Raw genomic sequence first — 23678 nt, 5'->3', positions numbered from 1 at the left:
TGCTGATCTTTTCATTAACAAGGGTTAATTACAGAGACCGTGTTGTCCCCGGGGATAATTCTCAAAGGGATGTGTGTATTTCCAGACAGCCAAGACTAAAATAGGCGCACCAGACAAAGTTATGTGGCCACATTGTTCCTGGGAGACAGTGAAGCAGCAGGAGGCCCCTTATCAAAGCAAACATCTTCCCAATTATGTTTGTTGCCTTGTAGATGGGCCCATCCTCTGCTGCATGTTGACACGGCACAGTTGAGCTGAAGCGCTGCAATGAAGCGATAGGAGCAATGCAACAAGTCTGAATGGCTGGCCTGGCTCAAATTCAGCCAATTTACACAGTAAGACGTTAGTTTGGATTTTTTGTTTTGATCATTTGTCTTTTATTTCTATGGGGACAACATTTAAAATTTAAATAAATAAATAAATAAATGAATGAATGAATAAATAAATAAATATTTTAATCAAATTAATAAGAGAAAAATTCAATTGCCATATGAAAAGTATCAAAAACATGAACACACCAACCAAAACATGTTCAGGAGGCCATATACAGATTTGATTATCAGAACAGACTTTCAGCAAATGCTACTGCATGATATGCTGTAATTTTACAGAAATGTCTTCTTTAGGATTAACAGAAGTATTTGTGAATGGTACAGAGGATATACTGTAAATCTACAGACTTTTCTGTTTTAGGGTTGAAGGAAATGTCCGTATACTTAATAGAACATTTCTGCCAGGACATTATCTGTTTTTCTGCAGATTGTTGTATTATTATTGTTTGTATTACTCAATTGTGATGATGTTAGTCCCCATAGTAGCCATTTCATTGTAGTGAGACCATTTTTTTTGATTAAAAGAAAATTATAGCCAAAAGTAACGAGCTAAAAAGCACATTTCCTGAATGCTTATAACACATTAAATATACAGAATGAACAATTAATACAAATTTGGGCTGAATTAAATACTTACCATGCACTTCACATTGTTGGAAATGGGCTTCCATGAAAGAATCTCAGTGGTGCGCGCGCCTGTCTCGCGGGGCACGCGGGGGTGGTTCCGTCTGAACGGTGATGAGCGCGAGGAGGACTCCCGGTGCTCCGGTGGAGACGTGATGCTGCAGAGGCAGGTGTATATAAAGCTGCACGGCGGTGAGAGGAGACACACAGCTGCAACATGCCGGTGAGCGGAGCAGGAGTCCACCAGACCTCATCAGCATCTCCATCAGGTAACTACACCTTTTAACACTTCTACAACCTGCAATTATGTTTTTCAATGGAAATAAAATATCTATTTCTCTAAAGATATTTGCAAACTAAAGATGGAGAAGCAGCATTTAGTTAGTGTGGACTTCCAGAGGATATTAGACAACTTTGACTACCTTTAAATACAGGTTAAAAACCTCATTATGAACCATTTTATGTCTCCATTTTTAACTTTTTAATTCCCTTTAATTTACTTTCTATTCCTTTAAACTGCATTGTAATGTTTTTAAGCTGTTTTGCTTTCTTTTTCTAATATTTTAATGCATTATGCTGTTTATGTGTATAGGTAACTCTGGAGGGGAAACTAGGGCAGCACATTATTTATACTGTCTTTATGATATTTTTTGTTCATTGTAACATTAATTATTAAAATAACAATTATATCAATAATTGACTAAAAGGACTAAGCATAATTAAGAAAAAGAAAAATAGTAAAAAACAGTTAAATGTTAAGCTTAAAGCTACATTTTTCTGAATGGACCTGTGTGAATAAGATAATTAAATGCTGTTTTAACCAGATTACAGGAAACAAAACACATAAATTAGTAGGCTACATACTGTGATGTGTTAATGTTTACTGTATAGGCTACAGAGAGAGAATATACCAGGAAGCCCCTTATCCCTTTGGATAATTTGACTTATAACCTTTTTTATACACTTCTATAGTTTTAGTTATGTGAAAGAACAATACAAGAGAAATGTAGTAGAGCGATATTAAACATGTATTAAACATATTTTCAGATTCTGAGAGTTATAGATTTGTTAGATTAGAAAGTAATTTATGATCTACTGTAGATTTAAAAATGTCATCCTTTTGTAACAAAAATAAATATATCAATGATTTAAAATGAATGAATCTGAAAACATTTCACCCCTCTTTGAGGATCACTGGGCTATATAGTTGTCTGTTCCACCTTACATGCCTCTACATGCAACGAATATTCTTAATCACCTTTTTTTCAGCGCACAGCCCTTCACCGTTTCTTACAGTTGAGCCAATTTAGAATTAAAGCTTAAAGTTTTCTGGAAAATATGACAAACACCTCTGTGTTTGTCATATTTTCCTGTCTATTTTCTGTCTAAAAGAGGTCAGTGCAGTCCACAGCTCAGAGCCGGCCCGACTTTACGGTGCCAGTCGTGACCCTTGACCCCGCGGTGTTACCCTGCTGACAATGCCAGTGCCTCATTTGGCACAGCTTCTCTCCAGCATGTTGGGATGGCAATTTACGCACAGGATTACGATGAAAAACGAAAGGAGCTATTCTCAAATCAGTGATCCTGATATGAAAGTGTTCTCACACACATGCAGTACAGTGGGTTAACACACGCATCCACAAAAAACAAGTTTGACCGGCTTGCATGTGTCTTTTCCAGAGGGAAAGAATGCCAACATGAACTCCCACCAGCAGCAGTCTGATAACGGATGCAACCACCAGGGTCCAAACCAGAGCCACAAACCGCAGCATGCAGGCGGACCTGAGATGCAGGCCCTGCCCATGCCAGTCCCAGACCCCCCCATTCACTACACCAAGGTAAGCTGCACCCAACAGTCAGGAGTCAATCAGGACTGAACAAACATGAAGAATGATCCACAACTGAGCTCCAGTTTGGGTCAGATTTCTTTGTTTCTAGAGGACAATTTAGCTCATAACTACCCAGAATTAAACATAATTTACCAATAAGACACTCAGGATTTAGGGATTTTATTAGAGTGTGGAAATCAACAACTGTTGACATGTGTTGGGTTTAGCTATCTCAGTCATTAGTTTGGAACCGTGTGCAGAAATCTGAGAGACTGATTGAAAGTAATGTTAAAAATTGCAGTTTTTGATAGTTTCCTTTTATCTAACATTTATCCTGGAGGACAGATTGAGACTTTAATCATGTTTTTTATTTTGACAAACCCTTTTTGATAATGGGTTCAGTTGCCCTTCAATACAGCATTGTGAACCAGTGATGTAGTAATTTAGTATTTATGGTTTGTGTCAAAAATTAAAATTAAAAATATGGTGTGTCGGCCTGTAATTAGAGGAGGATGTGAATGTGGTTTTGAGGAGATGAAACAAGATGAGTTAGGGTATTGTTGTAGGTAATTATCTGAACCTTTACAGCATGCAGATGCATCTCATAAAAGAGTCCGAGCAGGCAAAACCACTCCCGCTAAACAGTGAGCCTGTTATTAATTCTATCAGGCTGAGAGGAGCTGATACACTATAGTGCCATGTGTGAGACAACGAGAGGGGGGAGAAAAAATGTACTGTTTCCTTGCGTTTTAGTGTTTTCTAATTCTCCTCAGTTGTTCATCAACAACGAGTGGCACGAGTCCTGCAGCGGAGGAAAGATTCCTGTGTATGATCCCGCCACAGGGAAGCTGCTGTGTGAAGTGGAGGAGGCTGACCCAGTGAGTACATTAAACATTATTACCAGTCCATTTTCAGATGCACAGATTGTAAAGATCCTTTAGGCTGATTTATGATTCTCAACTCAAGCTCAACTTGAACCTCTTCTATAGGAAGATGTGGACAAGGCAGTGAGGAGTGCCAGAGCCGCCTTCCAGATGGGGTCTCCATGGCGATCCATGGACGCCTCAGACCGAGGTCAACTACTTAACAGACTTGCCGACTTAGTGGAGAGAGACCGGCTACTACTGGCAGTGAGAAACACACACATACACACACACACACACACACACACACACACATTCAACTGGTTTGTTACCATGAAGTAGGGCTGGGCGACACGGACAAAATCTTCTATCCCGATATCGGTCATTTCATATCTCGATAATGATATATATCACAATATAGCATCTTTTCTTGTAGTTCAATAAATAAATAGTCTATATGAAATAACCACATGGTAAAGTCTACTTTTGTATACTCCTGTGTGAATTAAATACTTGACAAATGGAAACAAGTGTATTATTATGTATAAAGAGTATTTTCTCATTTAATTAGACATTTAATGCAAAATGAACATAACAGTTTCAAGTGAAATTATGACTATTTTAGCATGCACACATATACAGAGTAATCAGATTAAGACACTAGTTTGATTTAACTGGATCAGATTTTCTGAGACCCGCGACCCAACCCCGGATAAGCGGTTGAAGATGGATGGATGGATTTTCTGAGAAATTTGAGTTAGTATGTGTTTGTTATTATCAATCTAGATGTAATCGTGTATCACAATATCTCGATATTTGATTTCATCACGATATGATTCCATTGAAAGATGTTAAATTATCATATTGAATTATCGCCCAGCCCTACCATGAAATAATGTCACTTGTATGCTAACTACTGTGTTTTTTTAATCTGTAGACACTAGAGGCTCTGGACTCTGGCAAAGTGTTTCTCATGGCATACTTTGTAGATCTGATGGCCACAATCAAAACCTTGAGATATTATGGCGGCTGGGCGGACAAGATTCACGGCAAAACCATCCCTGTAGGTGAGTTGCCCTTTTTTCCAATATTGCTCGCCAACACTCGTGACACAAAAGACACGTTAGATTATAGATATCGCCATGTTTGACAATATATTAACATAAATCCACCACAGTGTGTTCAAAGCGATCATGAATTAACTATACATTGTTTTCAGATGGAGAGTATTTTACTTACACGCGACATGAGCCCATCGGAGTATGTGGCCAGATCATTCCTGTGAGTAGAAAAAAATAATTTTGTAAAAGCACAACACTTGCAAATGCACAGCATGTTTATACCATATTCATTAGTTTCTCCAATGACTATAACTGTAATGAGAAAGGTTGTAAAACATTATGTGTTTTTAATGCTTATTCAATATTAATTGTACTTTTACAAGGTCCTCATGTTGTTGCAACTCAAACATGTTTATGCATTTTGGCCAACAGTGGAACTTCCCGGTGATGATGTTTGCGTGGAAGATTGCTCCGGCTCTGTGCTGTGGGAACACTGTAGTCATCAAACCCGCTGAACAGACCCCATTATCAGCCCTGCACATGGCTGCGCTCATCAAAGAGGTACTTGACAATGATACAAGAACAAAGAACCTGTGGGCAAAAGCCATCAATTTGCATCCAGAAATTGTTGAGACCTGCACAGCTGTAAAAGTAGAATGACTGCTCTAAGATTATGTCTCAGTTAAAGATGAACATGTGTCTCTCCCTCTGTGACGTCTCTCTGTGTTCAGGCTGGGTTTCCTCCAGGAGTTGTGAACGTGGTTCCAGGTTACGGTCAGACAGCAGGCTGCGCCATTTCCCACCACATGGACATCGACAAAGTAGCCTTCACCGGATCTACTGCTGTTAGTATCTATTGACATGAATAGCAAATTGAGCAAGTGTCTCTTCTCTTCTCTTCTAGCATCATTTGCTCCTATTTGTATTGACTATTTCACTGTAATGTCACTGTCACCTCACACTGTCGTCATTGGTTGCCAGGTTGGGAAACTCATCCAGAAGGCTGCAGGTGACAGCAACCTGAAAAGAGTTACTCTAGAACTCGGTGGGAAAAACCCAAACATTGTCTTTGCTGACTGTAACTGTGAGTAATAAGTTACTGGATTACTTTATAGTTACTTCTTAAATATTCTGTGTGTTATTGTACACATAGTGTATGTCATTTCAGGGATTGCATTATTCTATGCACTGCTGATGAGGGCAAGTTGCTTTAAATGACTAAAAATGAAAATGTGGGAAGACAGCAGGCTGGACTGATCTTAAAGGGTAACTTAAGTATTTTTCAACCTGGACCCGAATTTCCTATGTTTTTGTGTCTTAGGGACTTAGGGACAGCAATTTCTGAAATTGGTCCAGTATTGAGGGATAACGTTGTAAACTGCCGCGAAACGAACTGCGAGGGCAAGTGAGCAGCGTCAATGTGCTTGTTTTTGCCACTGACAGGCTCAGATTGTTATTATAGAGTCTGACAACATTATGGAAAGGATCCTACAGAGAAATAAAATGTTTTTCTGACCTTTCGCTTGATCCGGTCTGTTTGTTATTGTGTCCAAGTCCCGCTCAAGGAGAAGTCTCGTTGTGAAATCTGAATATCCGTATACTCTGGCTCAATTAAATACGGGTGGCCATCGAATTCAAAGACCTCGTCCACGTTGTTGAAAATCATCTAAATATTCAGCCACAACATTGAAAATCTTTTAGATAACACTAAGCTATGCTTTCTGTACTCCAACACAACAAACTCTGCCCGGCTGGCCCTCACGTTTCCACCATGGATGTATTCCACCTTCAGAACGAGACTTCTTCTTATGCTTTCTGGCAGTCTAGGTGCCATTGTGGCGCATTGCTGCCTCTCGCAGGTCAGAATTAGGTTACAGTTGAGGGTATGACTATTTCCAAAGGTGTGTCCATATGTGATAATGTGGTAATGTAATGGGTATATATATATATATATATATATATATACACACACATTATATTGTCTTTACAACTCTTGAGCGAGACTCCATAAGCCTGTCATGGCAAAAACAAGCACTTTTAGTGGACGTAAATGATGGTGCCAGCTTGCCCCAATAGGATTACATTGCAGCCTGTGAGCAGCTTCTGTCCACAGCGCTCTCCCTCAATACTGGACCAATTTCAGAAATTGTTGTCGCTGTTAGTCAGTTATACCCAAAAACATGGGAAAATAGGTTACAGGTTGAAAAATATCGAAGTTACCCTTTAAGTATTTCCAGAGAATAACGAATATTTTACTGTACCTTCAGTGTAGTCTGTGAAGGCACCACACATGACGTGACAGACAGGTGTAACTCCAATCCATGCCCTAATGCTGGTCAATTTTTTTAAGCAGTCATGTGTTGCACAGGTAGCAAACAGGGACTATGCTGTATCGCCCTTTTTACTTCCTTTACATGTGCACATGTCTGTCTTGCAGTAGAGTACGCAGTGGAGCAGGCCCACAGCGGCCTGTTCTTTAACCAGGGCCAGTGCTGTCTGGCTGGATCCAGGGTGTTCGTAGAGGAACCCATCTACGAGGAGTTTGTCCACCGCAGTGTGGAGAAGGCCAGAGGGAAAGTCCTGGGAAACCCACTGCTGCCAGGGGTTGACCAAGGACCACAGGTATATATCAAATATCTCCACTTCCACTTGACTGCAAGCTTTATGTGCAAAGACAAAATCTGATTTGAGCTGCTGTTTTTCTGCAGATTGACCAGAAGCAGTTTGATAAGATAATGGAGCTGATAGAGAGTGGGAAGAGGGACGGGGCCACGCTGGAGTGTGGGGGGTCGGCGTGGGGTCAGCAGGGACTTTTCATCCAACCCACCGTCTTCTCAAACGTCACGGACGACATGCGCATCGCCAAAGAAGAGGTACTGTGTGATGGTACTCGTGGATCATATGTGTCCTCATTCTACTGCAATGTTCTGAATTTCCTCCTCGTGACACCACATTTCTCACCCTCTCTCAGATTTTTGGTCCAGTGCAGCAGATCATGTGTTTCCATAGCATCCACGAGGTCATCCAGAGAGCCAACGCCACACACTATGGCCTGGCAGCAGGAGTGTTTACTAATGACATCGACAAAGCCCTGACAGTCTCCTCTGCTCTGCAGGCCGGCATGGTCTGGTACGGATCAAAACCTCTGAAAAATCATGTTCAACAGCCCAGGGCTGGTGGCTCGAACCGTCTAAATCTGCAGTATCTGCTGAGCAAATCCTCACAGAAACCTTCCTTAAAGAAATATTACACTTTAATAATGTATACTAATAACTTTATTAGTATAGTATATAGATTTTATGTAATGAGATGAAACTAATGTTTCTTTTATTTATTTTTTAGGGTGAACTGCTACAATGCCATGAGTGCTCAGTGTCCCTTTGGTGGCTTCAAGATGTCTGGGAACGGGAGGGAACTGTGAGTAACATCATCGTATGTTATCTCAGCTTTAGCATGGCCGGTGCTAAGGGGTGTATAGGTTTGGTTTCAGAGGTGGGGACATTACATTACATTTCATTAGCTGATGCTTTTATCCAAAGCAACTTACAAGTATGTACACATAATATGAGTGTTGTTTTCTTCATTTATATTTATTTATATAATCTTGCAAATAATCCATTATGATTAAATTGCTGATTATAATACACTAACCCAGTAATCATCTATAATTACCTTGATAGAGATCTGATTGTAAAATTTCTAGGGTCAACAACCTTTAAACTCAAAAAATAATGTTTTATTTCTGTCTTTACAACAGAGAGCTCCATCAATTAGTGCATTATCTTTGATTGATGATCAGTTCTACTATGTTTTTAGGAGAATTATCTGTAAACAAAAACAGCTAAATATTTTTTTTTTACCCTAAAACTCAGAGACTTCCTCATAAGCTGCATACAGCCCCACAAACCTCCACTAAGAAGGTAAAGCAACTTGTATTAAGGCGACTCAGAGGAGTTATCTTAGTGAACGAATCAAACTGAAACTGTAAAAGGGACAAAAATAGGATTTAAAGAAGTGACTGCATCCCCAGTGCCCAGAGGAAATGACACCTCTGCTGGCACTACAATAATGACAACGTGGCTTTTAGACTTGCTGCATTTATGTCCACCACACAGCTACACGTAGGTTGGTAACATTTCAACTTTACTGGTAAATGTTGCTCATGTAATGTTCCTTAATTTCAGGGGGGAATACGCTCTTCAGGAGTACACAGAGGTCAAGGCGGTCACCATCAAAATCTCCCAGAAGAACTCATAATACCATCCCAGGATTGTCTTTTTAATTCTCAGCGCTTCAGACACGCATTTCGCAATAATCATATTGCACCCGGATATTTTGAAGGAATCTTCAAGTCTGTGTCACTCCATCAACATTTACCCCTGTCGTATACCTGTTTTTTCAACTTCTTATCAATGTTGTGTCTCTTTCTCTTGATATTTCTGTGACAATACTGACTTTCATTTATCTGTGTTCCTCTAGTGCATCGTTCCCAAAGACTGGGGTCGCGGGATATTTAATTAAATTAGCAGAATTTCTTCCATAGTCTTTTAAGATTTATATCCGCAGTACACCTTTGAGCCACATGAGGGAGCCTAAATGTTCTGATAATTGTAGCCTACTTATAACATTTAATCTAACATGAAAGGCTAGCGTAGCTTGTGAAACACTGCTCTAGTGTTCTTCTATCTCAGATGTATTATACAGTTTAGTGAACAGCATTTTGAGTGTCTGTCATGTGTACGTTAGCTTAAGAGAACCTGTTTCTGTTCAGTGGTAACCACTTAAATAGCACTTTGCCAGAAAAGAATTATTTTAATAGATGTCATACAAAAAGTAGAAATACATTTTACATACTATTTACATGGATTTCCAAATGAAATCAATAAAACTGTCGACCCATATTAAGAACCAGTAAACCTTACACGGATTTCAATGCAGTAAACATGTTGGGTTTTTTTACATTTTGTTGTCGTACTACTTACAGATCAAACTGTCTGTTTTTCCACACAGTCCCAACTCATCTCCACCTCCAAACTGAGAACATTATGGGATGTGACTGTGGAGGCTTTAGTGTGCCATTGCATTGCTTACAGACTTTTTCAGTGGTTAATTTTACTCAATTAAGTATTTGGCATGTTTGAAATACTAGTTATAATGCTTTCATCAAGACGAAAAGTAACTGTTAATAAATGTATGTATATTTATCTTTTTCTTTTGTCAATCAATTACATCTAAAATTGTATTAATCTAGTGGCACCCTCCAAATACAGTCTGACTGTGACTGCATGTAAACACACACTAGTTATCTGTGGTGAATTATAGGTATTGTCTGGATTTTAGTCCATGAATCATGATTCTTGTCGCCTTGGAGGCCCGCCTCGACCCCTTCCTCTCCCAGGCCCAGGTTGAGGCCCCCTAGCGTTTCCAGGAGGCCCCCGTCGTGGCCCCGGGGCACGGGTCACTGGACCTCTGGGGTTTTGGGCGGCCAGTGACACGTCTTTTTGCAGATTGACCCCTCTTGCTGCTGCACCTGGCTTCACTCTGGGAGACTTGCTGCCCCTGTCGATTACGACATCTGAGAAGACAGATGCAGAGCAAAACAAGCGGTGAGGACAGTCGGGTGCAAATTGGCTGATAGCATGCGCAATAAAGGAATATATGTGTGTCTGTGTGTACCAGGTGGGGGTGGCTCTTCCTCGATGGGTGGCGGGATTAGAGACTTGTTTGGCAGCAGGTCCTCCAAGTCTTTCATCACCTGATTAGTGCTGTCCTTGTTGTTCCTGCGGTTCTTCTCCTCGTCTCGAGCCTAAAGTATTCACCAATAAACCAGACGTTTCTCATTTGTTTGATTGAATCTTGAACACAGAAAATGAACTGAACAAATGGGGAAACAAGGGGAAGAAAACAGATCTTAGACGCTCATACTGACCATTTTCATCTTATTTTTAAGGTCCAAGTTGGCTTGTTGGTATCCCTTTGACACTGCATTCAGGTAGTAGAGGGCCAACCTGTTGCACAGTATTATAAGTGTTTTAAGCCATTATAATGAACAGTACAACAGCTTAGACCACAGTCAGGCTTTAAACACAGGACAGTAGATACTACGGTCCCACCCTCCAAGTTTTATGACTTCACTTTCTAAAATTACGCACACTCATTCATGCATTTTTAGACTCAATATGTATACATTTTAGGTAAAAAAAATAATAAGAGAACGCTAGCAACAATGTGTAGGTTGTTTTTTTCTTCAGTGCCCCCTTGTGGTAGTATAAAAAAAGACAGTGGGAGACAGCAATCCATGCAATACCACTAACACATTACCAATTTTGACAGGGATAGGCTCATTTTCTAGCAGACAACATTATGCCACCAGAATAATTTGAAAGATGCTATAATCACATACAGAATCTACACATAGACTGTATATATATATATACAGGCAGTGTGCAGAAGACTTCAGTCTATATACAGTTTAATAAATACACTAAATGTGGGAATATCTGAATCTTTAAACTGTACAGATTTACTTGCGTACACAACTCTTCAGGGAGATTTTGAAAGCTGAAATTCAGAACATACTTTACAATGTTATTTCAACGCCTATTTATTTTTCCTCAGCTTCCTCCTTTTTAGCAGATACCACACAGTATTCTTCAGTTGACATTTGAGTGATACTTACACCATGAGGAGGACCGCAGGCAGGATGAGTCCAGGGTTGGTGGCATACGAAAAGATGTTCGATATGAAGGACGGTAGATCCTGTTCTATAGTCTCCATGACCACGTCATACATCTTCTGTTGGCCACTGGATCAAACACAGCACACTGTTTGTTGTATATTGATAAAAAGCGTCCACCAAATCGCAAATATGAGACAGTTTTGATATGTTTAAGCATAGATGTGCTAGATTAGCGTTAAACTAACTCTGGTAAAATATTGTAAATGGTCCCTTACAAATAAAGCAATTAATATTAAACAGTTGAAGTTTTTTTGCACTAGTGTCTACTAAAGCTGCAAAAAAGTGAAAATGTATGGTAGGACACCTCACTACAAGCCAATAGTAATGTATGAAAAGCTCATCCTGTTGAACTTTTAATAAACAGAAACTAAACAGGTAATACATTTGAAATAAATTAAGCTGTTGCTGTCACTCGTATCTGCACCTGCAAAAATGTGTTCTTAACAACACTAAGATCTACAGCCATGCTTTGAGCTAAATGCTAATGAGAACATGCTCACATAGGGAATGGGAATGTGACGTCACCGACAGCAATCGGGCATTTTTGGATGATAAAGGGTCAGATTGCAATCCGCCTGCTGTTTACTGCAAGTGTCAATTAAACTGCTGAACTAATACAAAACAGTACACAGTGAATAAGATTCAAAAGACGAAATGCAGTATATATAGTATAGCCTACAGTCAGACACAAACGTAGGCTAACATTATGGGTTTCATTTTGCAAGATAGGTACCGGTAGATTAAATATGCAGTGTCAGCTGACATTTTGTTAGTATCCGTTAGCAAAACATCTAATATTTGCCCGGATGATTTTGTAGTTGGCATTTGTCTTGTAGATCTTAATGTCATATACCTACCCGTTTGTAAATTGGATATAGGCTTCCAAAGATTAACATATTTTGAACCGCTGGTGTTCACTAACGCCAAAACACGTTAGTGACCGTAATGGGTGGCAAGCTGTCAAAGTCCTCCTAATTCGTAAGGATCAATATCATTAACAAACTTTAATTTTGTAATATGTTGCCCCTTTGCCTCTATCAGCTTCTCTTTATATGGGTATTTGTCTTTTGCACATACTTTATACATCTCTGATGATGAACAATTTACAGATGACTCTGTACGCTACCCTCCTGAAATGGCAGCGCCACCTCTGAGTTCTAACAGCATGTTAGCATTATGTTTAGCAGGTATAATGTTTACAATGCCATGGTCACCATCTTAGTTAAGCATAATAGCATGCTAATATTTACCACTTAGCACTAAACACTAAGTGTAGCTGAGGATGATGAGGCAGTAAGGATGGCATTAGCTTTTATTTCAAGGTATAAGTAAAAGAATTTGACCCACTGGTGGCGCTACAGTCATTAGGAGTCATCCTGTGGGCACCATGAAAATTTCATGACAATCCGTCCAATAGCTGTTGAGAATGACCAACTAACAGACTGACAACTGACAATACTAAAACACTAGAAACAAGCACTAAAAACAATCCTGTAATGGATAAATTGAGTCCTTTTAAATAGTTTTGTTTTGGATACATTGAGTTCATTCATCACAAACTATCACAACAATCTAACTTTGTAATATGAATTCATATTTCACTATCACGTAGTACCGTCTCCATCTCTCACTGACCTGAATGGCCCGCAGTCGAACGACGGGGACAAGGTCATGATGGTGTAGACGACAGGCAGCAGGCTGAGGAAAAGCACCAGCAGCAACAGGCCCATGTAGAAGTTGTTGGACCGCGAGGCCTTGAAAACTCGCTCATGAGGAACGTTACAGCACATCACTGCCCAGCACTGGTAGTACATCGAGGACAGGAGACGCAAAATGTTCAGACCCACCAGACCTGGGGCGTAAAATGCTCCCATCCTGAGGAAAACAGCAGCAATATTATTTAAAAAAATACTGAATTACTAGCCGACTTTGAACTAATCATTTATAAAAAATCGACTGAGTATTCTAATTTATGATTTAATGTCGTTAGATTGAGTTACTTTTGCAACAGTTTGGCTCCAATATTAACAGTCAAACAAATAACACAAATAATATGAAGAGGCAGGCACTCCACACTCACTATTTTGTTAATTTTAGACACAGTGGAGACGGACAACAAAGAAAGCTGTTTTACACCTCATTAGTCCCATTAGAGAATACAGAAAGAGACAGAACATAAAATTAACCATGCAGATGTGGAGTAATTCACCATATCATTCCTTGATTGAAGACAAGCCCCAGCACATTTCCACTGATGTCAAACTCTCCATATGAAGGCTGGAAGCAACACAACAACATGATTAGCATGCTCAAATTAATTAATAAGAGCCGGCTCGACACACTTTGCATTTGCTCCCCTTTCTCTCTCTGTAAGTCTATGTTTCTCTCTCTCTGTAATTAAGATCTCATTGCAGCGTCCTGTTTCACTGGATGTTAGGGATCAGCTGTCTTGCCAGATGTCATTGTATGGTATCAGGTTGACTCAGATCCAATACGAACCGTGATGTACTCACACAGTGTTCAATAATAGCTGAATGACATGGTAGCTGTACAATGATGACACTAACTGATACACCATCGACTGCACACGTGCAGTGACGTGATGTTAGCAGCGCTGGACATGGAAATTTTGTAATGGTAAAAAGAAAATTAATAAATGAATTCTTTACTTAATCTAACCAAACAAAAAAAAGCAAAACACACAATGTACACAGAGACACAGTAACACATATTACGAGTACTCACAAATCCGGCCTCGAGGTCCCAGCACCAGCAGTAGTTAAGAAAGCGGACGATGACAGCTCGCAGAAAGTCACCAATCAGGATGGTCAGATAGCTCACCTGCATGTCCGACACAACCAGCTTCACAAATCCCTACACAGCGTCAGAAACCAACGAGAGAATAAGCAAAAGAAACAAGAACAAATACAAACCAACCAATGAAATCAAACATTTGGTGTCTTCTGTTAGATTAATTGGAGGGTGAAGTAGAGGAATGATAACTGATCATGCAAACTGATTTTCTAACTGAGCCTACTGCAGCTGCTACTGTATTTGCACTCATAATCTCTCATTCACCATCGTACAAGAGTATACAGTATAATGCCACTACTGACTATTCCCACTGCATTCTCCCAGCAGGGTCCTCTGATGACATCAGCTGGGTGCACATTTTGAGGAGGCACATCTGTCGTGTTATAGAAGGAGCTGTAGTTGGCGTAGTACTGATTGAAAGTCCATATAGTGGTGTTCTTGATGGACTTCTCTGTCTCCAACTAAGGAATAGAAAATGCATACATAAAAGTAAAGTAAGTATAAAAGTATACTCACGGAAAAGCAGCTCAAACTTTATTTACGTGGCATAAATTACATCATTTAGATCGATTCCGGTTCGTATGATATCTTACGAAAAGTTATTCCTCAGTTTTCGAGCGTTTTTCCTACGAATTTTCAGCAACACGTGTCTAATTCCGCTTGTTACATTCATACAGTCATTTCAAAATATACTTCTGTCTTCACAAGGAAACAACTTGATTAGGTTTAGGCAACAAAACTACTTCGTTTTGTGACTTCTGGTTTCACACAGGATACAAACACCGGTCTCCTGGGCGAAAGTCTGGTGTTGTTTTACCCACCCGTCCACCTCGACGTCACGATTAGATGGATTATATATGAATAGATTTTGTGGAATATACAGTACATACGAATAACAATGCATTACTTTTCATAGGTATACCTACGAACGGTGTATGAGAACAGCCTGTTCTCAGATATATTGTAAGAGTGGTATCGATCTGCAAATTTCCCAATATGTCAAACTTTTGCTTTAAAGGTATGTGCTGTCACAACAGATTTAGCTTAACTGAGGGTTAGTATATTATTTTAAAAGTGAGTGAGAGATGTAATAAAATACAGGAAATAGCCTAAATTGAGCCCAAATATCTATGAATGCAACTGCACCACATGCCCAGGAACAAGAACAAACACATACAGACATATCGGTCATACCTTCTCAGTAACCTCATCAAACAGGGCGAAGAGGAAGGTGTAAAGGTTTCCCAAGAAGAGGGCAAAGATTCGTCCAAGCTGCCACTTGAGGGCAATACGAGGGTGATAATCTTCCAATTCTGCGATGGTTTCAAACAGAGGAGGACACACCAGCCCCAGCAGAGACATCACAAACTCCACCTGACTCATTGGAGGAGAGAGAGCGGGGTTACTAATCTCATTTTTCACTCTCATTTTCAAGCCTCAGTCTGAAAGAATCATCACTTAATCATGAAAGGTAAAGAAATACAACACGTTTAATGTCAACCTGCCTCGTTCTTTTCAAGCCACGAGAGATCATCTTTCTCCATTTTGGCAAAGTCTTGAGAACGTTTCACCACAAAGTAGATGAGGTATCCGCTGCCTCCAAGAGTGCACAGGATCAGAAAGTTTGCCAGAACCCTGAGGAACCGTCGCAGATGGATGTTCTCATCTTTCTGGTTCTCCTGTTCATCCACGATGGATTCCTACAGCAGGGCAAAATCCATTTAAGGGAACAAAGTTGTGATTACGTTTTTTTCCCCATTTGCACATTGTTACAGTTTCCACATATAAAAATCCTGTCACTGCAAACTCTTTAAAATACAACATATCTTGCGAATACACTGCATCCTGGTCTGCTAAGACTGCTGTTGGTGAGGAATATAATATCTCAGGTTCTTCCATGATGGATTTTTCTATGTATGATTGTTACATTTTGGTGCATCGAGGGAAGTCCTTGCTCATGTTACAATGCTCATCCCCCAACCAGTGGGCAACCTCCGGGTCTGAGAAGTGAAGTCAATGCTGAAGTGCTTTAGACTTGTATTCTTTCTAATAGCCAGCAGGGGGCGACTCCTCTGGTTGCAAAAAGAAGTCTGATTGTATAGAAGTCTATGAGAAAATCACCCTACTTCTCACCTGATTTATTACCTCAGTAAACATTGTAAACATGAGTTTATGGTCTCAATCGCTAGTTTCAAGTCTTCTTCAATACAGCATGATGTTCATTTTGTAAATTATGGTTCCATTTAGAGTAAAATAGACCATAAAGCAGGGTATGCTTTAGGGTGTGGCTACCGTGTGATTGCCAGGTCGCTACCACGACATCGTTACTACGGCATCGCTGGAAGTGTTGTGAACGTTGTGTAGATGGTTGAAAGCAGATTATTATATTTGCATAATGTATTTTTTTTCTAACATTAGATATTTACACAGCTAACAGCCATATTTAGCATTAAGAAAATGAATTAGCTAGGGTGTTTGCAAATTTTAGTTGCCCGATCTCGCGAGAGTGTGTTGTGCTGAGACAGAGGAAGGTCTCTGACAAAGTTAATTTTCTCCTGACTTGTCCGTCTGAAAAATGTCACTAGTATAGTATCTAAATGTTCAGAAGACTTGTGGCTTGTTAAAAATGGGTCCAATATTTACTTTGGAAACTATGGGGTGAAAGAATCAGTCATAATCTGTGTATACTTCTCCCATTGGAGTTAATAAACTCAGGACATGCCGCTAGTCTCCTAAAGGGATGGGGCAGTGGCGAAACCCACGAGACACAGACTCCTTTCTGAGCTTCAAACGGTAGTCCACAAACCAATGGTTGACGTCACAGTGACAACATACACTTCTTATATATACAGTCTATGCCCCCAACACAAATGCACACACACACACACACTTGCTAACCTTGAAGCTGGTGGTAATGGAGGCGTACTTATTGTCTGCAGTCTCGGGGTTTCCAATCAGGTAGTCCCAGCTGGTGAACATCTTCCAGCTGAAGGTGAACTCTCCCTCCTCCGCCCCGTCGCCTCCTTCATTTGAGTTACGAGCCATCCTGAGAAGAGAAAAGACCGCGTGATGAAAAACACACAAACATATCTGCGTGCACATCAACACGTACATCTGATTGTCTGTGTGTTTTGCCTTACGTTCTTATGACAACCATCAGGCTGTATCCAAAGATGCCGACACCCACCAGCAGGTAAGACAGAGGGAGTCTGAACTGCAGCAGCCCGATCGTTCGGTCGTTGTTGTAGTACCCGTAGAACAAAAAGGAGTACTTGCAGTATCCCTGTTGATGATATTTTCAAAGATACAGACACATATTACAACCGCAGAAACAGGTGCACAAAGCAACTTTCTCACATTTTTAACAAGACTAAGAAAATGTTAAAACATGATAAATAAAACATCTTAATAAAAACAAGACACCCATGAGTCTACAGCCACACTATGAATGAACTGATGAATAGATCCTTACTCCAAAGTCATTGAGCACAGAGAAGTCCATGGCTGTGTCCTGCTCCTCTCGAGGCACAGTTTTCCTGGGAATAGCGCCGTAGGGAAGACCCATAAGAATCTAAACAGAGGAGAGGAATTGAGGTGAGAAACATATACAATGTCTGCTACATCAAGAACCACCGGCTAACATGGATTATGAGAAAGGCTTTACCTCAGGCAGCACCACCAGGCCAAACATGAACCCAAACAGGACCATATTCAGACCGTACATCCACCTCAGGAAAATAAAGTAGGATGCCACGGATGATCCAAAATGACCTATGATTAGGAAAACAGAAAACTTGACTTAGAAATATAACAGTGAGGTCATAGTTCAGTGATTATTTCCAATAATGTCATAGTGGCACCAACTTTCTACATCCTTTATCTTCCTCTCCCACGGTATACAGGCTGTTTTGAAGTTGTCAAAGTCACGTTTAAACTTTATTAGTTTCTGAAGTAAAAAAAAAAAAAAGGTTTAAAGTGGTTATCTTCACAATATCATCCCCGTTCTAAAGTTTCTATCGTAAGTGTTGCAAAATGAGTAGATTACCTTGGCCATCATGACTTTGAACGCATACATCTTCCTGCCTTTTCCTTTCCCAAGAGCTCCTTCAAATTTTTCAACAAACTCCTGGGCCTCCCTGTTTAAATCAGAGAAAACATCCACCGATGACATATACATGATCTGCCTAACCAATGAATTAATTAGTCAGTGGCAACAGTAAAAACGACAGGTTTGGGATGATTTACTGATTGATGATGATGATGATGCATAAGGTAAGTAAGAGCATCGGGAGGAAGTTGGCAAGCAGCAGGTCAGTTAGCCACAACATGCATTAAACAGTGTCAAGCTCATGAAAAAATTAAAGGCAGTTCACCTATCCTGTTGCCTTGCTTACACTGATCTGTACATAGAGAAACGTACACACATGGTACACACACACACACACACACTAACCTACACCGGCCTTGGCAAGACAGCCGGTACTGTCTTCTCACGCTGAGAGGAAGATGTCTGAACTGGCTGAACTACAGCCAACCTTGTGTGTGCCGCTGCGTGTTTACCTGAGGTTTACAGACTGTCTGTCTGTAGCTCACAGAGGGGAAAGTTTATATAACTGAACAAAATTACTAATGTGGATGGACAAATATCTTCCTGGATCTAATCATTTTCAGGTTTTCAAAGGCTGTGTTTCTGTGTTAAAGTAGACCTATTATGCTTTTGTGCTTTTTGCCTTTCCTTTAGTGTGTTATATAGTTTTTTGTTCATGTAAAAGGTCTGGAAAGTTACAAAGTCCACACCAAAGGGAGTTACTCTCCTCCACAGAAACACTGCTCCTGCACTGCCTGAAACACCTTGATTGAAGTCCCGCCTTTTCTTCCCTAGCGTGGTGATGTCATCAAGTAACATAATGCAATATACCTGCCTAGCTGCCAGTTTGGCACAGCCTCAAACAAAGCTAGTAGTTTTGACTTTCCATAGATCACAGCACTGATAAAGACAAGTACCAAACAGCTAAAGTAGCGATGAACAAGTTTTAATAATGAATGATCAACATCACATGTACATGACATGAGTGATGGTATAGGCATTTAGGAAAGCGGTAAGAAATAGTCAATGAGCAAAAAACAAATGAGGAACAGAAATGCAGCAGCAATAACCAGAAATGACAGTAATAACAAGTAAACAGGCAGAGGATGTGAGTTTTCGTTTTTGGGGTTTTACTTGAGCAGCACGAGTCTCCTCTTCATTCGCCAGGGTTTGTTTCTTAACGTAGCGAGCAGTTTCTTCTTCTCCTCTACCTGTTCCTTCAGGGATGCGATCTCTCCCTCCGACAGCGATTCATCGTCAGAATCAGAGGAGGAGGAAGAGCTGATAAAGGGAAAGAGCTGTCAAGTGCCATGGCTTTGAGAAGGAGTTACAGGAGCTAAATCTAAAACTCAGACACCAGAAAACAAAAAAACACTATTTGTTTTATTGTGGTATCCTTGTGTTTCTTGCTACTTAAAATCACTTTTGGGGCTCCAATATTTCGGACTACAGAAAAAGAAATCAATACTCAGTTTTGCATTCACTGTCATCTATGACATCACGTTTGTAATTGAATTGCAGTATCTTGTAGTCGGCTACAGTACAGTTCAGTTCAGTCTCAAAGAGGTGCTAGCATGGCTATAGGGCCGGGTTTTACTTAAAAATAATTAGTTTGTACAATGTGTTCTACCACATTTGAAGGCAAAAGTGTGTATAGTTGTTCCGATTGGCTACACTCAAAGGCGGAGGGAAAAAGCCTGAGTGGGGGGGGAGATGCAACAATCGTTTAAGTAAGGGATAATGTGACAATGAGCCGGTCATTGTTGTGAAAGAATCCCAGACAGGGCGATGCTGCACCCTGACGCACAGAGGAAGGGTCTCTATTCGCCCTGAAGGGGATTCTTTCACAACAATGACCCGCTAGCTGTACATTATCCCGCTTATTACACGGCTGCTTACTTAAGAAATCAATATTTTGACACAAAAACGGTCCGACATCAGAGCTGCGCCCATAGCAACGGTCTTTTATACAGAAATTACAGACCGCAGAACGCCATGATTGACTAATCAGAATCGAGTATTCAACACAGCCATGTAATAAATAAGATATCTCCTGGAAGACGTGTCATTTCGCTTCATAAAGTGCGTGTGAATGTTGGATGGTCAGTTTCGTAAAATTACAGAAAGGGCCGGAGACCGTTCATTTCATTAATTTTACTTCATGGCAGCATGCTTTGCTGTCTGCGACAGTTTTTCATACTATCACCAGGGGGGGGCGCGAAATAGGACACACGGTGGCTTTAAAATCTGTTCTAAAACAGGCAGCCAGTAAAGGTCAAAAGCCTTCGTGCTATTTTGATAAGCTAAAGTTTCTTTTACCTTCTATGCAGCACTTTCTCATAAAGTTTTTTAAAAGTTCTACACAAATTAAGTTATCATATTAAATTATTCGTTTAAGAGTCACGGTATGGATTTGAATTCATCCCCTACAAAAAGTTAAAAGCTTCTTTCTTGACACTGGATAGTGGATTAGCTACATTTTAAAATGCAGCCAACTCCCAAACACTCCCCATGAAACAGCAGGAAGATCTGGTGTCTCAGGATGTTTTGTCCCGTTGCCTTTACTTTAAGGCAGCAGTAGCCTGAATAATGGATGAAAAAATTAGATTACACCATCCATCACAGCAGCCAAAACCGTGCGAACCTGTTCATCATTAAATTAATTAAATTATTAACTTAAAGCTGCTTAACTTTTCTTAGTACATAACAAGCATCTGACTGCTGATATGCTACATTAAAACAAGATAAACTCTAAATGCCATATATTCAGGGAAACAAGTGTGTATTCAGTGTTGTAATATTGACGTCATTCACACAGTTAATATTCCATCTCCCTGAACATATGCCACATAGCTTCATATCACCAGAGTCTGCAGGGGTCTGCATGAGACTGAATGGAGAGAGCCCATCCAGGTGTGTGGAGCGTGCAGGTAGGCGAGAGATAGCTCTCAGAGAATACTGCACCTGCTCATCTTCCCATTCTTCTTTTTCTTGTCCTTCTCACCACCTTTATCCTTCCCTTGTTTCCCTTTAACATTCCCCTTCTTCTCCTTATTCTGCTCCTCTTTGTCCTTTTTGGACGCGGCCGCCCCTCGCTTTTTCTTTTTCCCTACATCTTCTTCGCTGTCCTCGTCGCTCTCCTCCTTGGCTTTCTTCCTGGAGGCTTTTGAACTTTTTCTTTTCACACTCCGGTTGTCTTCCTCGTCGTCTTCATCATCGCTGTCCCGGGGCTTGGCCTTCTTCTTTCGTCCTCTTTTCCTTGGTGCCTCATCCTCATCCTCCTCATCATCATCATCGCTGACCTGTTTGGCTTTACGTTGTGGTCTGGTTCTTCTGTTTTTAGCCCTCCTCCTGGCCTCCTCTGAAACAAACATACATTTTAGATGAGTAGCTGAAACATTCATCCAGCACGGCATTGTGCATGTGCAACACAGTGATATTACTCTCGTTACATTTTCTAGCTCATCAAAAGTACAAAATACAATAATAAAGTGTACAAGAATCCTCGGAAATGATTCCAGTCAGCCTCTATGAAAGAGAAAATGTGGTCAAAAGTTGCAATAATCTTGAAGAAAAGAGATGGAAGAGGGAAAAATAAGCATTAATTTATACTAATTTGTCCATAACACCATCACATTGTGGCAAATCTTCAAGACATAGTCATACCCTGCTCAATTTAACTGCTTCTCTGATGAAAAGTAAACAAACTCACCTTCACTTCCACTGTCTGATACAACATCAACCTCCATCCCAACTGTGAACATGTAAAAACAACAAACACAAATTATCTAATATTTACCACTTAACAATGACTTTTACTCAGTCATTATCAATATAATCAAAAAGGTGAATATTTAAAGCTGGAAATTGATTGTTAGAAACAATGAAAGACAGTTATTTTTAGCATAATAGCATAAAAAGATCTCACCATCTTCAACCTTAACCGCAGTATCGTTTTTCCGCTTTGGAGGCATTTTGCTGTGTCTCTTTTAGTTATTTCCTGCAGTTAGTCCTCTTCTGCTCACTTTAAACTCTCCCTCTTCATCCATGAGTCACTCAGTACAAGGGGCTGTTACACTTGTGAAGGTGCTGTGTCAAAAAGCCAGGCTACACACCCTTACACACATACACACACACACACACATGCAGGAACAGGTGTTCCTCTGTTGTACAAAGACCGGGCTCCTTGACGACCGTCAAAGACAACACAGTTCATTAGATGATAGTCAGGGAGCCTGGGAGAAAACAGGATCAGACAATGGACTTGTCAGTCAAAATGCTAATTGATAATTCACTGGAGCAATAAGAGCTCGGTTACATTCCACCTGCTCTAATCTGAGTTTATTCAGATTGGATAAAGGCTAACAACTTGTATCACTGTCACTGTATTATACAAGAAAGCCGCGCACTAAAAACTGATGCTTGGACATTTGTCAGTTGTGACCCAGAAAGGAGACACCAGAGCAAATTTAGACATACAGGTCAGGCCCCATTAAAGTTAGATGAGAGTTTAAGTAATCCTGAGTGAAAAGCGAAACAAGTCACTGGATTTAAATACTGTACAGAGTCCTCTGTGGGAGTACGATGCAAACTGAACACACAAGAATTACTCCAGTGAATCTGTAACTTTGTTCTTTTAAAGGGACAAATCAGTCTGTTTTACGAGCCGTTTATTAAAGGATAGGTTCACATTTTTTCAAGTCTATCTTAAAACAACACTCAAAATTATGTATATTGAAAATATAAAAACAAATACTCCAAAGTTCAGCTAAAGTTAATGAGGCTTCAGCAGTCTGAGTTAGTCAAATTAAGTGGGTGTTTTCAATAGTTACAGTCTTTTTAGAATTAAATTCTGTCTTTGTGTTATTATCTTTCCACTGTAGCTCAACAAGAAAACTTAAAAACGACTGACTGTGACTTTCGAAAATACAGTTTGCAAATAATGATGACATACGTAAGTGTGTGCGCACACAGTTTGGCAATGAAAGTACGGCGGAGTGCAATAGCTTGTCAAGTTATGCAATGGCATTAACCACCAAAGATCACAAACAAATTGACTTTCCAGATCCATGTGCTATTAGTGAGTGAGTAGAAGACATTAGCAAGTGGCCCAATATTAAGTGGCCAAATATATACAAGTATTTAGTGGAGAAACCTAGCATGTAACGTTACACCAGCGAGAAATTACAAGCATACAAGTCACTAGATTGTGTACTCAGTCCAGTGATAGTCAACACGGTTAATAGCTGGCAGCCACAGACGCCCCCGGTGTTTTGGTTTAACGTGTGAGACCGCGTTAACTGGTGACTCTTAGCCGAATGCGTCGTGG

At 40.2% G+C, this 23678-nt stretch overlaps 2 protein-coding genes across 2 annotated transcripts; one reads left to right on the top strand and one right to left on the bottom strand.

Annotated features, from left to right (window-relative positions):
- The first annotated feature begins 1061 nt into the window (after window positions 1-1061).
- On the top strand, window positions 1062-9849 carry LOC141769442 (aldehyde dehydrogenase 1A1-like). Its single transcript, XM_074638502.1, has 14 exons — window positions 1062-1225; window positions 2637-2794; window positions 3559-3663; window positions 3775-3915; window positions 4586-4715; window positions 4868-4929; window positions 5142-5270; window positions 5441-5554; window positions 5691-5793; window positions 7147-7331; window positions 7418-7582; window positions 7681-7838; window positions 8052-8126; window positions 8894-9849. The coding sequence occupies exons 1-14, from the start codon at window positions 1174-1176 to the stop codon at window positions 8964-8966; spliced, it is 1650 nt and encodes a 549-aa protein (XP_074494603.1). The 5' UTR covers window positions 1062-1173; the 3' UTR covers window positions 8967-9849.
- Window positions 9850-9863: 14 nt separating this feature from the next.
- On the bottom strand, window positions 9864-22403 carry tmc2b (transmembrane channel-like 2b). The gene is made up of 20 exons (XM_074638503.1): window positions 22278-22403; window positions 22062-22103; window positions 21314-21710; window positions 19484-19630; window positions 18308-18398; window positions 18127-18208; window positions 17927-18033; window positions 17735-17833; window positions 17403-17545; window positions 17161-17308; window positions 15768-15962; window positions 15457-15636; window positions 14565-14723; window positions 14194-14322; window positions 13658-13725; window positions 13084-13323; window positions 11389-11514; window positions 10639-10717; window positions 10386-10515; window positions 9864-10284 (listed from the first exon to the last, which is right to left on the bottom strand). Exons 1-20 carry the CDS (start codon window positions 22321-22323, stop codon window positions 10058-10060), a joined length of 2835 nt encoding a protein of 944 aa, XP_074494604.1. The 5' UTR covers window positions 22324-22403; the 3' UTR covers window positions 9864-10057.
- Between the last annotated feature and the right edge of the window lie 1275 nt (window positions 22404-23678).

This window comes from Sebastes fasciatus, chromosome 6, assembly GCF_043250625.1.
Source record: "Sebastes fasciatus isolate fSebFas1 chromosome 6, fSebFas1.pri, whole genome shotgun sequence".
NCBI classification, from domain to species: Eukaryota; Metazoa; Chordata; class Actinopteri; order Perciformes; family Sebastidae; genus Sebastes; species Sebastes fasciatus.
This window is presented reverse-complemented; position numbering and strand designations above follow the sequence as displayed.

Bases quoted from the DNA above. Each gene is read 5' to 3' on its own strand.
- LOC141769442 (XM_074638502.1), top strand. From the start codon at position 1,174: ATGCCGGTGAGCGGAGCAGGAGTCCACCAGACCTCATCAGCATCTCCA. The intron at 1,226-2,636 runs GTAACTACACCT...TGTCTTTTCCAG, and splicing joins CTCATCAGCATCTCCATCAG to AGGGAAAGAATGCCAACATG. The intron at 4,716-4,867 runs GTGAGTTGCCCT...CATTGTTTTCAG, and splicing joins CGGCAAAACCATCCCTGTAG to ATGGAGAGTATTTTACTTAC.
- tmc2b (XM_074638503.1), bottom strand. From the start codon at position 22,323: ATGCCTCCAAAGCGGAAAAACGATACTGCGGTTAAGGTTGAAGATG. The intron at 11,515-13,083 runs GTCAGTGAGAGA...TGTTTGATCCAG, and splicing joins TTCGACTGCGGGCCATTCAG to TGGCCAACAGAAGATGTATG. The intron at 10,718-11,388 runs GTAAGTATCACT...ACTGTGCAACAG, and splicing joins CCTGCGGTCCTCCTCATGGT to GTTGGCCCTCTACTACCTGA.